Raw genomic sequence first — 16300 nt, 5'->3', positions numbered from 1 at the left:
TAAAAACCTGCCTGGAATTGGTGAGAACTGACTGTTTTTGGATGAGATGTTTCTTTTCGTTAAAAAGCAATAAATACCGGGCAGCCCGGGTGGCTCAGCGGTTTAGCGCGGGCTTCAGCCCAGGGCGTGACCCCGGGGTCCCGGGATCGAGGCCCACGTCGGGCTCCCTGCATGGAGCCTGCTTTTCCCTCTGCCTGGTCTCTGCCTCTCTCTCTCTCTATCACGAATAAATAAATAAAAATTTTTAAAAAGCCATAAATACCTTTTGATGGGACACAGGGTCACCTTGCAGGGGGGTGGGGGGTGCACAGCCCCTGGGATGGAGGGGCCAACCTGAGCAGCTGCAACCAACTCACTGATGACCAGTGCTGAGCAAAACCTCGGAAGTCTCGGGGAGCCTGGGAGCGTCGTGGGAGGCCCGGGGTCCCCGAGCCTGACCCGGGGCGCGGCCGCAGCTCCGACCGGGGGGCACGGGCCGGCCAGCCCGACTCCTGCGCGGTGCCGGGCGCGGGGCGCGGGGCGCGGGGCGCAGGCCGGGCCCGTCAGATCGCATCTGCCACCGGCCGGCTGTGCTTCGTGGAACCGTCAGCCCTCATTTGCGTCTAGCTCTTGTGCCCTGCCCGCCTGTAAACGAGGCCGGCTGGGGCTTGTCTGCCTCGGCGCCCCCCCACCCCTCACCCTCCACCCCGTGCACCGGGAGACCTCCCAGCCAGACGCGCTGGGGTGCAGGGGGGCCCCCGGGCACGCACGAGTTGCAGCATCCAGGCCGCAGCTCCAGTGCTTCCCCCCCACCCCACCCCCAGGAAGTCCCAAAGCCAGGGCACCCTGCGCTGACAGCGCTAGGGACTCCTTTACGGGAACCTACCTTCGGGTGCCCACACCTCCTGGCATGGCACGTCTCTTCTATGAGATTAATCTAGGTGTTGCTCATGTGAACAACTGTTTTGGTTTGGTTTGGTTTGGTTTGGTTTGGTGTGTGTGTGTGTGTGTGTGTGTGTGTGTGTGTTTTCCATCAGACTAGACTAGCTCAGCAGATTCATCCTGTTGAGGAGGAGGGGGTGGTAGTGATTGTTTCAGTTGTTTCACTGCTCCTGGGCCTTGCTTGGATCAGCCAAAAAAAAAAAAAAAAAAAAAACCCACCATGGCTAGAAATACTGTCAATCTGGTCCACCTCCAGGAACCTAATCATGCCTGCATTGCTCGGAGGAGTGAACTGATGGTAAACAGGAGCAGGTATGTTGGCTTCTCTCCGCCTCCACTTCGGCCCTAGTGTTGCCTTTACAATAAAGCAAAAGACTGTTCTGAAGGAACATCATCTCAATGATAAAAGGCAGAGGGTGTTATTGAAGCCGTTTTCCTTGGCAAGTGGCATAAAGGTAATATTTAGTATGCACCACACTGAATTCTCCTAGCCAGCTGCTCTGTCCCTGTTAAGACTTTCATTTATGCAGCTTGAGCTGGAACCTTTTTTGTTACCCCAGTCTATTACTTTGTCTATTTAAGGGATAACAGCCAAAGTGAAACAGCTTGCAATTTGCACCTGTCTGCTCTAAGCATTCCATGTTAGATTATGGGGTGAGCAAACTCTTCATTGCTAATGAGAACAAGACCGGGTGGGGCTAAATGCACTTTTGTTGGGGGGGCTCACAGGATATTTTAGTACGGTTCCCCCCTCTTTCTTGAATAATCTGATAGGGACCTCCCTATTCTCCTGGTTTTGAATTCCTAGAGTAAAAAGAATATATACAATTCAAAAAAAAAAAAAAAGTAAAAAGAAAATGTAGTTACAGTCGTCTATTCATTAAAGACGATTTTAAATGTCACGTAACCAAGAATTGAATCAATGTTCAGTCTGAGTTGCCTCAGATGGGAAAGAAAAAAATTAAATGCTAGTTTATCCCCAAGTTGTCCTAAGCCCTAAATACCTCGAGAGACCTTTAATTTGTAAAAGTGGCCATGGAAAAAAAAAAAAGTTGATAAAAAAATTTTGGAGGTTACAGAAACAGGTTTTGGAAATAATATCAAGTGCTGCAAAGTGAACCAGTGTTCCCTGCTTATGTTACCTTTGAAAATGTAATTGGATGGAAAATAAAAAGTCAAGTGACTGAGTTCAAAATCATGCATAGAGAGACGTCTGTGTGATATCATCACGTGAATCACAGAGCACATTCTCTGCAAATGCAGAAGTGTCAGCACACGATTCTCTCCGACCTCTTCTGGAAACCCTCTGCACCCCCCTTAGCTTTGAAGAGTGACACCCTTCACTCTTCAAATAAAATAAAAAATGCCATCTATTTTGAAAGAGTTCAAACTGGAGGGTATTATGCTGAGTGAAATGAGTCAATCGGAGAAGGACAAACATTATATGGTCTCATTCATTTGGGGAATATAAATAATAGTGAAAGGGAATAGAAGGGAAGGGAGAAGAAATGGGTGGGAAATATCAGAAAGGGAGATACAACATGAAGACTCCTAACTCTGGGAAACGAACTAGGGGTGGTGGAAGGGGAGGAGGGCGGGGGTGGGGGTGACTGGGTGATGGGCACTGAGGGGGGCACTTGACGGGATGAGCACTGGGTGTTATTCTCTATGTTGACAAATTGAACACCAATAAAAAATAAATTTATTATTTAAATAAATAAATAAATAAATAAATAAATAAATAAATTCATTGTGATGAAAGAACTTTAGGTAAAGCTTATAACATTTTCCCAAACCTTATGTACGTAAAAAAAAAAAAAAGTCATAATCATAGTGTTTGGTAATTTATCAAAATTATCTTTGAAGATTATCCAAAATTTAGAAATATATATATAGGTATATTTTATATATATAAAATACATACTGAATATATATATAATATATACTGAATATACCCACATAAACAGAAGGTATACTGAATGTATATATATAAGTGGAATATATATGTGTATATATTGTTTTTTTTTTTTATATATATTCTGTTAATATGCTGTTAATCAAAGGATCCGTGCTACGTTTGGATTCCAGATATCTCTCACGTGCTAAGTGCTATGGTGAAATGATAACTGCTACGGTGACACGTTTACTGAAGTCCAGGTGGTCACAAGTACGGTCTCACTGGTAGTTTCTCAAGGTGACAGTGGCTGTCGGCCCACACCTCGCCTGACAGCTAAGGCCCCTGCTCATCAGTGCCGGACCCTCTCACACGCCTGTAGGAGTCCCGCCAGCCACTGCCGAGCCCGGGTAGGTCAAAGGGTTGAGCCATGTGTAATTCAGAACAGAGGAGGTCCCACGGTCACTCCACAAAAACAATTACACTACTTATTTCACTCTAGCCCTTGCCCAAAACTCACAAGCCTCACAGTTTCAGGCGGCCAATCTAATTCTGCCCCTGGGCGATGAGCCACATGAAAATATGTGGTGCTGTGTTTATAAATCTAATCAAAAATAGAAACAGTGGACAGGCACAGTCAGGTCCTCCTATGGATCATGGGAATCCTTGGAAGTTCTGAAGGCACTTTTGTTTAACTTCTACAGACTCCCTTTTGCTGTTACACTCGTTAATCATCCTCTTTACTCGTGAGTGCTACAAAGGAGGCTACATTTCTCCTCACTTCTCTCCTTTTCGTCTGTGGATAATATCATGAAAAATAAAGCTTAAAAGGCTGCTTTTAGAGGAAAAAGAATCAAAGAGGGAACCACTGTATTATCCATCTTACCTCTATGTCCATGTTCTCGGCTCCTTGCCCTTGGCAATGCACAGATTTAAATCCAGTCCCTCTAAAAAAGAAAAATAGTATTTAAAAACTGGAATACATTGGTCTGACCATAAGATAGATTCAGCAATTTGGGCCCGAAGAGCTATGATGCTGCTTAATGGCTCCAAAAACTCTCAGCGTCAAGTCACCAGGATGGGATTTGGGGTCCTGGTTTTACTGGGGTTGTTCTCCTTTGCTCGAGCCAGACTCCTGATAAATGGAGAGTCCGTGAATATTCACAAAATGTTTTACAAAGGTGATGTCTAGGAAAAATTCAGACTTGATCAAGACAGCCTAAACTTCCTGCTTGATGCCCAAAAGGTGACTAATTTTCAGGCTACACTGAAAGGTGCTAAAAATTCTCTGTTGATGTTTGAGTTAACTTTATTACATTATCTTTTTAAAAATAGGATCCAGGTTTGCAACTGTCCTAAATGGACAATACCTGATAAAGTCCGTGATAAATATGTGCACTTGGGAACCAAGGAGATGAAATTCTGAGGGCTTCATTCAGCAAAGACATGCACTACACAAATTCTCATGAAAGGAGATGTGCTTTGAACACTCTTAAAACTCCTTAGATGTTAATTTGAATTAAAATATGTTATTACAAATAGAGAACGCAAACTCCAAAAACAGAAGAAAGCCACAACCCAAACAAACCAAAACTTAGACGCTCAGAACTGGCAGCACAAAAGAAAAGTTCTCTCCTGACATGCATCGTGGGAGTCTGAACACCCCCAGAAAACTGAGCCGAAAAGTTTAAAAGACAAATATACGATAAAAGTAAATACACAAAGGAAAATTCAGGTAACTCTTTTGGGTTGCAAATGAGGATAAATGTAATGTTTAAACAATCTGGTAAAATAACTGTCTAGAAACTGAAAAAAAAAACCCACAAAACAAAAATTCCTTAGAGTCATGTGATAAGTCATCAAATTTAATCTGCAAGCTACTACATTGGATATCATTTTGAGTGATAAAAATCCTACACTAGAATACAGTCCAGGACCAGATGACTATATAATATGTGAGAATAATAATAAATGGGAATTTTTTCTAATGAGGAAGGAATACAGACCTAGCATTTATTAGATTATTATAAGCATTCACCAAAGGAGCCTTTTCAACTTGGGAGTTTGCCCTTTCAAAATGGTTATCTGCACTTGGCAGTAAAACAAAATATGTCACGTATGAATGACATATGTAACGCATTTGTATATGTTCCACAATTATTTTTTGAGACACATTTATTTTTATTTGGAGTTCTCACAGTTTTAAAAAGTCATCTCACCACGTGTGTAGGAGCTCTCATATGACTAAGAGTGTTGAAAAATGAAAGATTCTAATCCTTCTCGTGTTAATTTTAAAACTTACTTTTTTATGTATGAGTAACATCAGAGATTCAAAGATTATATTGATTACTTCCTAAAATAAGGGGAATGCATATAGAATTTTTTCAAAGGAAAGAAGTCGACATCAAAATGAGAAAATCTGAGCCAATTAGCAGAAGTTGAGGTTTGACTTGCTTGTGTTTTTTTGTTTTTTTGGTTTTTTGTTTTTTCCCACGGCACAGTGACAAAAGAGGTATCCCAAGGCACGCATTTCTGGGAAGGTCTGTAAAGAGGGAATCGGTCTTCTTTGGGTAACTTAACTTCGTATTATTCTAATAGCTAATATGTGTCTTTAAAATATCTGTGATTTGTAAAGTGACTCACTTATGGCCATCATGAATTTATTTTGCAGACCTGTAATCCGAAACGTACAAGCCACAAAACACAGGGTGCCTCTCTGCTCAGAAAACTTGCCCATAAGGCGGCCCACTTCTGTCCCTACACAGAAGCCTGCATTTTAGACATCTTCACACGCAGATACTTAGAACGCAGTATTTATTAGTCCAGCAAGACTCCATAAAATTTATGAAATAGGGTCAGAATCCTTTCATTCTCCCATGCAAATTAGGTAGTTAAATCTGGAAAGTCTTTGATAGAATCAAGTGGTGTATCACTTAAAAAGCAGCTCTCTCTGGAGGAGATCAACTGTATATTCCCCTGTCTCACGAGCAAAGGGTATGGCCTAGAACTCCTCCCTGCTAGAGAATCTCTGGGAGCTTAGACCAGGCGTTATTTGCAATCAAAAGCCCTAGCTTCCATGTATCTACAAGCTGAAATTTGGGATCCCTTATGGTTGGGTCAGATCCCTTACAACCTGCAGAATGGAGGTAATGAAGAACAATCCACCCACCCTGAGCCAGACAACTATCAGTGGACATGTGACCAGGCTATGGGACATAAAAAAGATGTGGGCAAGGTGTCATTTCTGATCCAAATACTGACACACGGATGTGTGTGCCCTGTGCAATTCCTAGGAATTTAATTGGAAGCCCTCCAAAGGGGAAAGGAATTGTTAACAGGACGAAAATGATCCTTCAGTTGCTAAGGGCTGTGACAAGGAGGGTGGATGGAGGCACGGGAGTGAGGCCTGTTCCGGCGGCCAGCGGTGCCGAATCAGTGAGAAAGATGCAGGGGCAGCAGAGCGGACTTGGAGGAACGGGCAGTGTTCAGAGCCGAATAGAAAAGGAGGGACGAAAGAACTCCATGAGCTCGGGATGGCAACAAAAGTGAGAATAAGTTCGTAAAACAACAAGCAGAAGCTGCCAGCAAATAATCATTTCAACAAGGCCATGATTAATGAGCAGCCACCGCACCCCCTAAAAACACTGATCACTTGTGGAAGTGACAAAATATGGAGCCAATCAGAGAACTGATGTATGTGCTCAACTGTCTGTATGTCTACATTCTCAAGAAAGGCCAAAAATAGCTTCCTCTGCAAAAGAAAAGGGAACCAAATAGCAGTTATAAATACTATGCATGTGCCAGAAACCTTGGTTTGGGCCTTTTAGGGATGTTGGATTTAATGATCTAACAGGCACCTGAATTCTCACCATGGCTACAAATGTGGACCATCGTGGGGCCTGTGAGCTGGCGTGCAAGTGGACTGCCACAGGACTGGTGGCTTAAAAGGCAGTCTCAAAAATTGCAAGCAGGTCGATAATACAATATAACCTGCTTGCAGGTACCGTGTGGACCACATTCTGTTGAGCCCAGGTTAGTAATCACCGCTGATTTGTAGAGTCACATGTTTTTTTTTTTTTTTGGGGGGGGGGGTGGGGTTTGTTTGTTTTAAGGCTGATTTTAAAATGGCTTTCTCTGAAATGGTTGACCTTGTATTGCAAATTAAATCCTGGAATTGCCAAATCTCTGACAACTGGTTCATTGCTTCCAGAGAAGGGAATTAACATGGCTACAGCTGTCATTCCATTGCATTTTTCTTCTCAAGCAGACCAGCAAGGGCAAAGATGGTGTGAGACAGAGGTCGCAAGCCAGATTCCGTCTGCAAACATGTTTTGTTTGACCTCCGCAGTGATTTAAAACATATTGAGCCTATATTTAAAAATAAGAAAATTGCCATTAAAAAATTCCGACTTCTGGCTTCTTGTGGGAAATTTAAAAATTTGGCAAGCTAGGGTCAACTTGCATGGTGAGCGGTGGGAGCGCACACTCTAGGCCGTGCCCTTCTGGTCTACGGTTCCCACTCTTCCTATTGCAAACCACAAAACAATATGTAAGCTCCATAAGAGCAGTTTGTTTAACTCATCATCACATCCTCAGAACCTAGAACGGAGCCCAGCAAGCAGTGGATGCTTGATAAATACTTCATGTTGAGTGAAATGGTCTCAGGGACAGACAGGTAACTTTCATGGGTGGTTTTAAGACCATAAGCATGTCCAGGAACTGTCACAATACATGGCTCGATTGAAAAAAAAAAATCTCAAAAAAAAAAAAAATCTCTGCAGTTCAAATTAATTCTGCTAGTCCTCAGGCAGAATGAGAGGGAAAGTACCCAAATATCATTCTGCTGGCACTGCTCTTTTTCTTAGGAAGAAATAGTTCTTGGGACGCCTGGGTGGCTCAGTGGCTGAGCATCTGCCTTGGGCTCAGGGCTTGATCCGGGGATCTGGGATCAAGTCCCATGTCGGGCTTCCTGCATGGAGCCTGCTTCTCCCTCTGCCTGTGTCTCTGCCTCTCTCTGTGTGTCCCTCATGAATAAATAAATAAATCTTTTTAAAAAATAGACATAGTTCTCTGCATCCCTGCCACTACCAAAAGTGGGGCCATGAGTATCCGGGAATATAAGAGTGGACACAAACCCAGCACACGTCACTCATCTGTTTTGTTTTGTTTTGTTTTGTTTTGTTAATATAATTGGCACACAATGTTACATGAGTTTCAGGTGTACTACTTAGTTTTGTAGATTTGACAAGTTTATACACTATGCTGTACTCACGACAAGTGTACCTACCATCTGTCCCCAAGCATCACTATTACAATATCATTGACTCTATTCCCTTATACTGTGCCTTTTGTTCCCATGACCTATTAATTTCATAACTGGAAGTCTTTATCTCCCACTCTCCCTCAATCAATATTTAACTTTTAGCTATTTGGAGCTTTGGACACATTATAATATTTATGCTTAATATCTAGTTTTCATTTTCTGAAACTTTGGATTATAGTTTTCCCAATTATGCTCATTGAAAAATGTATGACTGTGCCTAAATAAGTAGTACCATATGAAAATTAATAGTTTTATGAAATGAGTACTTGTAAGCAGATGAGGCCAATAAAAGACTTGGAACAGAGGTGTAGTAAAAAAAAAAAAGAAGAAGAAGAAGAAAGCACTGGAAGAGATGGAAAGTAAGAAGTGACTAGAAAAGAACTCAAAGAGCTGCTCGTGTTGTGGGACTCCCATGGAGAAATTAAATGGATGTAACATGTCAGGACATGTCCTGACTATATGCGATATTTCTGTTGGATTGGGTTCTCTCTCTAGAACAAACCCTTATAAACACTTCACTGATCCTGCTTTTCCATGTTTTCACTGGTTTTTCCAGGCTGTGGTTGTTATTGGAGATATTTGAGAAGATGAGACTGACGACAAGTTACCCGCTACTGCTTGAGATACGGAAGTGGAATAGTTTGCCTTAATTTCATTAAATACATAGAGTAACTTTGTGGAATTTTTATGGTACCATTCATTCATTCTTCCCACTTCACTCATTTGTATTTTGTGGCCTGGCTCCTTACAGGCATTTGAACTTGAAACTTCTGGAAGAGAGATGGGAGTAGGTCTCATATCCACGATAACCAACTGCTCTACCACACTCCTCCCTCACCGTGCTCAGGGGGCTCCCCACTAGAGCATACATCTCCATTCAAGAATGAATCAAAAGAGGAATATAAAACCTATCATGGAAAGTCACTGGTTAAACCTAATACACTCTCGCTTTAACTAAAGAGCATCACACTGTGGCGCGAACTTGTGTTTATGGCTAGAAAGACACTGGTTCAGATTTCTCACACTGGGGGAGGTGCTTAACCTCTGAAAGTCTCCAATTCCTCTGCAAAGTCCTTGAGAAAAGACTTCCAGTTTCCACTTAGGGTATCAAAGACTGGACAAGTGTTATTCCCAAACATAAACCAAAATATATCCTGCATATCTTCAAATTCATAACTTTTACTAAACCCACCAGCAAGTGGAAGTCTTCGCATAATCAAGTGACCCAAAATCTAGGGAAAGGTAGGTGTTCCTAAGGAGTGACAGGAGGTAAGCACTTGCTTACTGAGGCAGACATAGGTCCCCATAGAAGCCAGTAAAAATTCAGCTACAAGTTGCTAACAAATTTCTAAAGTCTGAATGTGATCTAGTGTGAGAATATAGAACTTGAAGGATCTTCAAGCACAAGGAGAGGGGCACTGGGTGGCTCAGTGAGTGAAGTGTCCGACTCTTGGTTTCGGCTCCAGGTCATGATCTCAGGGTGGTGAGAATGAGCCCTGCGTCTGGCTCCCTGCTCAGCACAGAGTCTGCTTGTCCCCCCTCCCTCCCTTTCTGCCCCTCCCCCTGCTCCTGCAGCTCTCTGTCTCTAAAATAAATAAATAAAATCGTTAAAACATAAACACACATAAGGGTAGTTCATACCAATTCACAGACACTTCTCTATGAAACTTCTGAGTCCCCAGAAGAAAGACTGGTAGCAGAGAAAGAGTTCAGAGCAGTGATTCTAAATGGAGAGCAATATCTCCGAGAGGATATTTGGCTATATGTGGAGACATTTACAATTGCCATACCTGGGGGGATGCTATTTGTACCCAGTGGTTAGGGGCCAGGAATGTTGCTTACCATCCAGCTATGCATCGACTGACACCCTCTTACAAAGAATCATCCAATCCAAAAATGTCAATAGAACTGCAGTTGAGAACTACTGATCTAGAGAAATCCTCCCTTGTGATGGAACAGGGCCACTGCAGAAAAGCACAAAGCCCCACTTGGATACTCCACCTTTTTTTCCTCTTAGGAACAAAAGCATTATTTTTCTGGGAAACAGCAGCAAACTGTTTTTTGGTGGTGTTGTTGTTTTAATGATTTTATTTTTTATTTATTTATTTATTTTTTTTGAGAAAGAGAGAGAACAAGCGGGGGTTGGGGGAGAGGGAGAAGCAGGTTCCCTGCTGAGCAGACAGCCTGACATGGGGCTCGATCTCAAGATCCTGGAATCCCTACCTGAGCTGAAGGCAGATGCCTAACTGTCTCAGCCACCTAGACACCCAGCAGCAAACGCTGTTGCACCCTCCTCCCACAAGACAAGGTTAAGAACCACTGCAGCTGGGAAAAGAGAATACAAAAGTACCCTCTAGCCCTGGGGTGGGGCAAGAAAACCTCCTGGCCCAAACTATTAGAGGTGTCCTACTGAAGAAAGAGGCAGGATCTGAGATGGCCTGACCCTTGGGACCCAGAGCCATAGCAGCTTCCCAAGGAGATGACTCACTCACCTTACCATCAGGTGGCCACCCATTGAGCAGCAAAGGAACATCCATGAAGAACTGGTAAAGGAGAAGGGATCAGAATAGAGATGCTCCCTCACGTACAGTCACATAGCAAAGACTTAAACTCGGAGCATGAACAGACATCTAGGAAATTTCAAAAACCACCACCATTCTAAGAACAAGTTAAGGCCACAGGTATTGCAAGCCTATGCGGAGCGCTGATGATAGCCATTTACAACAACAAAATCCAACCCCTGCTCAAGCACAGGCTAGATTGACCAAACCTCCCACTTGGGAAGACTAGCAAAATAAAAGATTACTATTGCTGGCTTGGAATAATATCTACCCCAGTCTCTACTGTCCCGCCCAAGATGATCTGCTTTCAAATAACGTTAGGTGACAAATAAAGAAGCAAGGAAAAATAAATAAAACACTCTGTCAAAAAGACAAAATGATCCATAGAAATGGACTCAGAGACAATCCAGAGATTGTATCTATCAAATAGAGAATTTAAATTCACATGATTAGATGAGATACTGTCATCGAGATGGTGACACAAGTCATTCCTGACTTCAGTCCCCCTCTTGAAAAGACCATCTAGCCACATCCATTGGCAAGACGCTATTGTGAACATCTTAAAAGCTAGGGAGTGAGGCTTCAGCACACCCCTGAGAACAGAGACCAAGAATGCCACTAGAAGGATAAGAGGAGTAATTTCACTGACTGCATCAACCACCCCCCAGGCCAGCTCAATGCCTAACAGAGAGGGTTTCTCTGAGCCTGCAGTTTCTCCAGTGGGAAAAAGAAAACCCAAGGTGGACATCCGCTTTCTGAGCATTGAGGGATGCTTCCTGGGAGGCTCACTTAAGTCTCACTTCCTGAGCATCACTGGAAGTTCCTGGGGAACTCAAAAACTGGGGAAATCAGATAAAGATGGAGAAGGGGACAAGGCTTTCAGTAACCATTGCTCAGATATCGGTGGAGTGTGTTCATGATTGCCAAGGAACCTGAGCAGATATCCCGGCTGGCAGTTCGGTTTGTAGGCAGAGCTGACTTGGTGGCCCCATCTCACCGAGGATCTCAATTGGCAATTCTACCAGATTTGAATCCCCAGCCAAAGGGCTGTACTGCCAAGCAACACATCCTGTGGCCACCTGGGCAGAGGTACAGGCTTGCAATCTCACCCAACTGCCAAGCAGAGCCTCCAGTTCTGCCCCACCAGGAAGCAAGGCCACAGACGCCCAGCAGCACATTCTGTGACCTGCCTGGGCAGGGAGCCAAGCCGGCAGCCTCACCCAATTGTTGAGGATAGCCCCTGGCCCTGCATAATCAAGGAGCCTGCAGAGCACCCCAAGGAGCCTCAGAGCTCAACCTACAGTAACGCCTAGCTGCAGTATCCAGCCTACAATCTCACACAGCAGTGGAGGTCAGCATATGGTCCCCCTTGATTGTTGAGCACAAACTGTGACCTTGACCAGGACGAGTCCATCCAATGACCTTGGCCAATCGTGGAGCATAGCTTGTGGCCTTACCCAACCAGGGACTGTACTCAATGGCCTTGCCCAAATCTAAAGTACAGTACCCCATATAACTGACCAGGGAACCTGACCAGCAGCCACACCCAACAGCAAAGTACAGTCAATGGCCTACTAGATCACATAGCCCAGCCTACAGCCCCACCTAACTTCAGAGTACAGCCTTTAGCCCCACCTGATCATGGAGCGCTTGCCCGAGGCCCCATCCAACCATAAAGCCTGGCCTGTGACTATGCCTAAATAGGGTACCAGTAGCACCATCCAGTAGAAAAGCATACCTGAGGCCCCACAAAACCAAGATTATGGAGCACAGCCCATGGCCTGCTTAGTCATGGAGTCCAGCTAGTAGCACTATCCTAGAAGGGCTTAGAGCCTGTAAGCCCAAGTAATCAGGTAATTGCAGAGCCCGGCTAGTAGCCCACCTTACTGTAGAAACAGGTAGAAGCTACATCTAACCAGGGAGCCTACCAAGGAGCCTGGCTTGAATATAGAGCTCAGCCAGTAGGTCTACCCAACCATGGAGCCCAGCCAGCAGCACCCTTCCCCGACCCCCAACTTTAGAAGATAGACAGTAGGCTTGCTGAACTAGAGAACCAAATAGCAAGCCTTGCATGCCCATGTGCACTAGCACCTGACCAGGCTAATACCCCAAGCTGAGGTGACTGGTAAAGATCTCTCCCTACTAAATAAATAAAGTCTGAAAGAGAAAATGCTTATCAAATACACATATATTAATGCAAAAATACAAAGACCATGGAGAATCAGGTAAACATGAAACCAGCAATGGAAACTTATAAAGTTCCAACAACTGGTCCTAAGAAATGGAGATCTATGAACTGTCAGACACAGATTCCAGAATATTTCTCTAAAAGAAGTTCAAGAGGCTATAAAACATGGAAAACTAACTGAAATTAGGAAATTAAGAAAATAATGCATGAATAAAATGGGAAATACAACAAAAAAACAGGAACCATCAGAAACAAATAAACAAAGGAAAGAAAATAGATATCCTAGACCTCAAGAATATAATGACTGTACTGAAGAATTAAATGGAAATCTTTGACAGCAGAATCTAACAAGTAGAATAAAGAATTAGTGAACTCAAAGGCAGATCACTTGAAATTATGCTGTTAAAGGAGCAAAAATAAAAAAGAAGGAAAAAAAGTAAAGAAAATCTACAAGAACTAATGAGAAACCAGCAAAAGGAGCAATGGATGTATTATGGAAATTATGAAGGAGAAGAGAAAGGGATGGAGAAGAAAGTTTATTTTAAAAAAGAGTGAATGAGCACTTAAACCTGGAGAAAGAAATAGACATCCACATTCATGAGGCTCAAAGGATCCCAAAGAAGTCGAATCTGTAACGAGCTACACTGAGTCACATATAATTAAATTGTCAAAAGACTAAGTGAAAATTTTGAAACAAGAAAAAACAATGTCATATGAGAGGGAGCAAACATACACAGAACATACACAAAACATTTTATTTAACAGAAGCAGAATACACATTCTTCCCAAACACACCTGAAACATGTTTTTAGGACAAATCATAGGTTAAGCAATGAAACAAGTCTCAAAATATTCAAGAAATAAGAATTATATCAAGTATCTTTTCCAATCAATATGGTTGACTCTAGAAATCAACAGGAGGAAAGCTAGAAATCTCACAAACCTGAAAATTACACAACATACTTCTGAACAATCAATGGATCAAAGAAGAAACAGAAATTAAGTATCTTAAGACAAATGAAAATGGAAGCACAACATAATCAAAACTTATGGGACACAACAAAAGCAATAATATAGTTTATAGCTATACAATTTTTCATCAAGAGAAAGGAAAAATCTCAAATAAATAGCCTTATATTACACCTAAAGAAGTAAAAAGGAAGAACAAACTAAATCCAAAATTACCAGAAGAAATAATAAATATTAGAGCAGAAATCGATGAAATAGAGAAAACTACAGAAAGGATGAGCAAAACTAGTAGTTGGTTCTTTGAAAAGATAAATAAAATTAACAAACTCTTAGCTAGATTAGCCAAGAAAAAAAAAAGGAAAGGACAGAGGACTCACATAAATAAAATGATAATGAGAAAGGAGACATTACAACAGATACCACAAAAATACAAAAGATCACAAAGGGCTATTATAAAGTTACATACCAATCAAATTGGAACATCTAGAAAAAAGTGGATGAATTCCTAGAAACGTACAACCTACCAAGACTGAGTCATGAAGAAAACCTGGACAGACCAATAATTAATAGGGAGATGGACTCAATAATCAAAAAACCCTTCCAACAAAGAAAAGCCCAGGACTACATGGTTTCCCTCATGAATTCCATGAATCACCTAAAGATTTAGTGCCAATCCTTCTCAAACTCTTCTGAAAAAAAAAAAAAAAAAAACTGAAGATAAAGGAGCATTTCCAAAATCATTTTACAGGCCACCATTACTCTGATACAAAGCCAAATAGGGACACTACAAGAAAATAGCAAGCCAACTCCCCTGATGAAATGAGGGTCTTTGCAGATATAATTAGTTAAGAAGTGACAACACTGGATGGGGGTGGCTCCTAAATCTAGTGACTGGCATCCATAAAGAGGGAAGGGAGGCTATACAGGGAGACACAGTGAAGAAGTCCATGTAAAGATAGAGTCAGAGATTGGAGTTACCCAGCCACAAGCAAAGGAACATCAAGCATTGTTGGCAACCACCAGAAACTAGAAGAGACAAGGAAAGATTCTTCTCTGGAGACTTTGAAGAGAGCATGGCTCTGCTGATAACTGCAGACTTCTGGAAAAACTGTGAGAAACTAAATGCAGAACAGTGAGAGAATGAATGTGTGTTTTCTGAGGCCCACAAGCATATGGCATTTTGTTATGGCCAGCCCTAGGAAACTATTACAGACCCTTATCTAATAACAACTTTCATAAAAATTAACTCAAAATGGGTCATAGACCTAACTAGAAGAGCTAAAACGATAGAAATTCTAGAAAAAAAATAACATTTTTGTGACCATGGTTATCCTGTTTGCAATTAGATATGACACAAAAAGAAAAATCCATTAAAAAAGAAATGGAAAAATTGGCCTTCACAATTAAAAACTTCTGCTCTTTAAAAGATACCTGTATTAGTTTCCCATTGCTGCATACCACATCATCACAAACTTAGCATCTTAAAATAGTACCCGTTTAATACTGTACTTCAAAACTTTGGCAGGGTATGGGCGCGTTCTCTGCTTAGTTTGAAATCAAGATGTCAGCTGGCTATATTCTCATCAGGTTTGGGATTTCTTCAAGCTCACTCATATTATTATTAGAATTCAGCTATTTGCACCTGTAGGACTAAAGTCCTAATTCTTGCTGGCTATCATCTGGGAGCTATTTTCAGCTTCTAGGGGCAGCCACATCCCTCACCATGTGGGCTCCCATTTTCAAGCCAGCAATGGTACACTGAATACTTCTCATATTTTAAATCCCCCTGACTTCCTCTTCTACCTCCCACCAGAGAAAGCTCTTTGCTTTTACAGGAGACATGTGATTAGATTTGCCTACTTCGATATTCTCTGTATCTCAAGGTCAACTGACTTGGGACTTTAACAATTGCAAAAGCCCTTCAGAGCAGTACCTATAATAGTGTTTGATTGAAAATCCAGGGGGCAGGAATTCTGGGGGTGGGGGAGAAACAGGGAACATCTTTAAAATCTTCCTATCAAAACACCATTAAAGAGGGAAATGACAAGCCACAAACTAGGAGAAAACACCTTCAAATCATGTATCTAATAAATGACTCATATCCAGAACATATAAAGAACACTTACAAGTCAATAATAAGGAAATAAGCAGCCCAATAACAAAAATGGACAAAAGATATGCATAGAGTTTTTACCAAGGAAGGTTGTGAATGGCCAATAAAAACACACGAAAAGATGTTGAACATCATTAGTCAGTGACACTCCCAGGCATTTACTAAATGAAATATAAACTTATACGTACACAAATAAATGCTTATAGTGGTTTTATTTTGATTGCCAAAAACTGGAAACAACTCTAATGTTGGTGAGTGGATAAAGAAATTGGTACATCCCTGCAATGAAATGCCGCTCCGCAATAAAAGCAATAAATCCCAAGTGTGTTTG

General features: G+C 42.1%; 1 protein-coding gene across 1 annotated transcript in view; it reads right to left on the bottom strand.

The window, feature by feature from the left end:
- The window catches only part of LOC144306479 (uncharacterized), a 329755-nt gene that overhangs the window by 287524 nt on the left and 25931 nt on the right, over positions 1 to 16300 (bottom strand). Inside the window, exon 2 of the mRNA XM_077885883.1 lies at positions 3702 to 3762. Within this exon, the coding sequence (XP_077742009.1) occupies positions 3702 to 3713 (12 nt within the window). The 5' untranslated portion in view covers positions 3714 to 3762. The remainder of the gene's footprint in view (positions 1 to 3701; positions 3763 to 16300) is intronic.

The sequence above is a fragment of the Canis aureus genome, chromosome 37 (genome assembly GCF_053574225.1).
Source record: "Canis aureus isolate CA01 chromosome 37, VMU_Caureus_v.1.0, whole genome shotgun sequence".
In the NCBI taxonomy this organism is placed as follows: domain Eukaryota; kingdom Metazoa; phylum Chordata; class Mammalia; order Carnivora; family Canidae; genus Canis; species Canis aureus.
The sequence above is the reverse complement of the archived record's forward strand: the minus strand, read 5'-3'. Positions and strand labels throughout refer to the sequence as shown.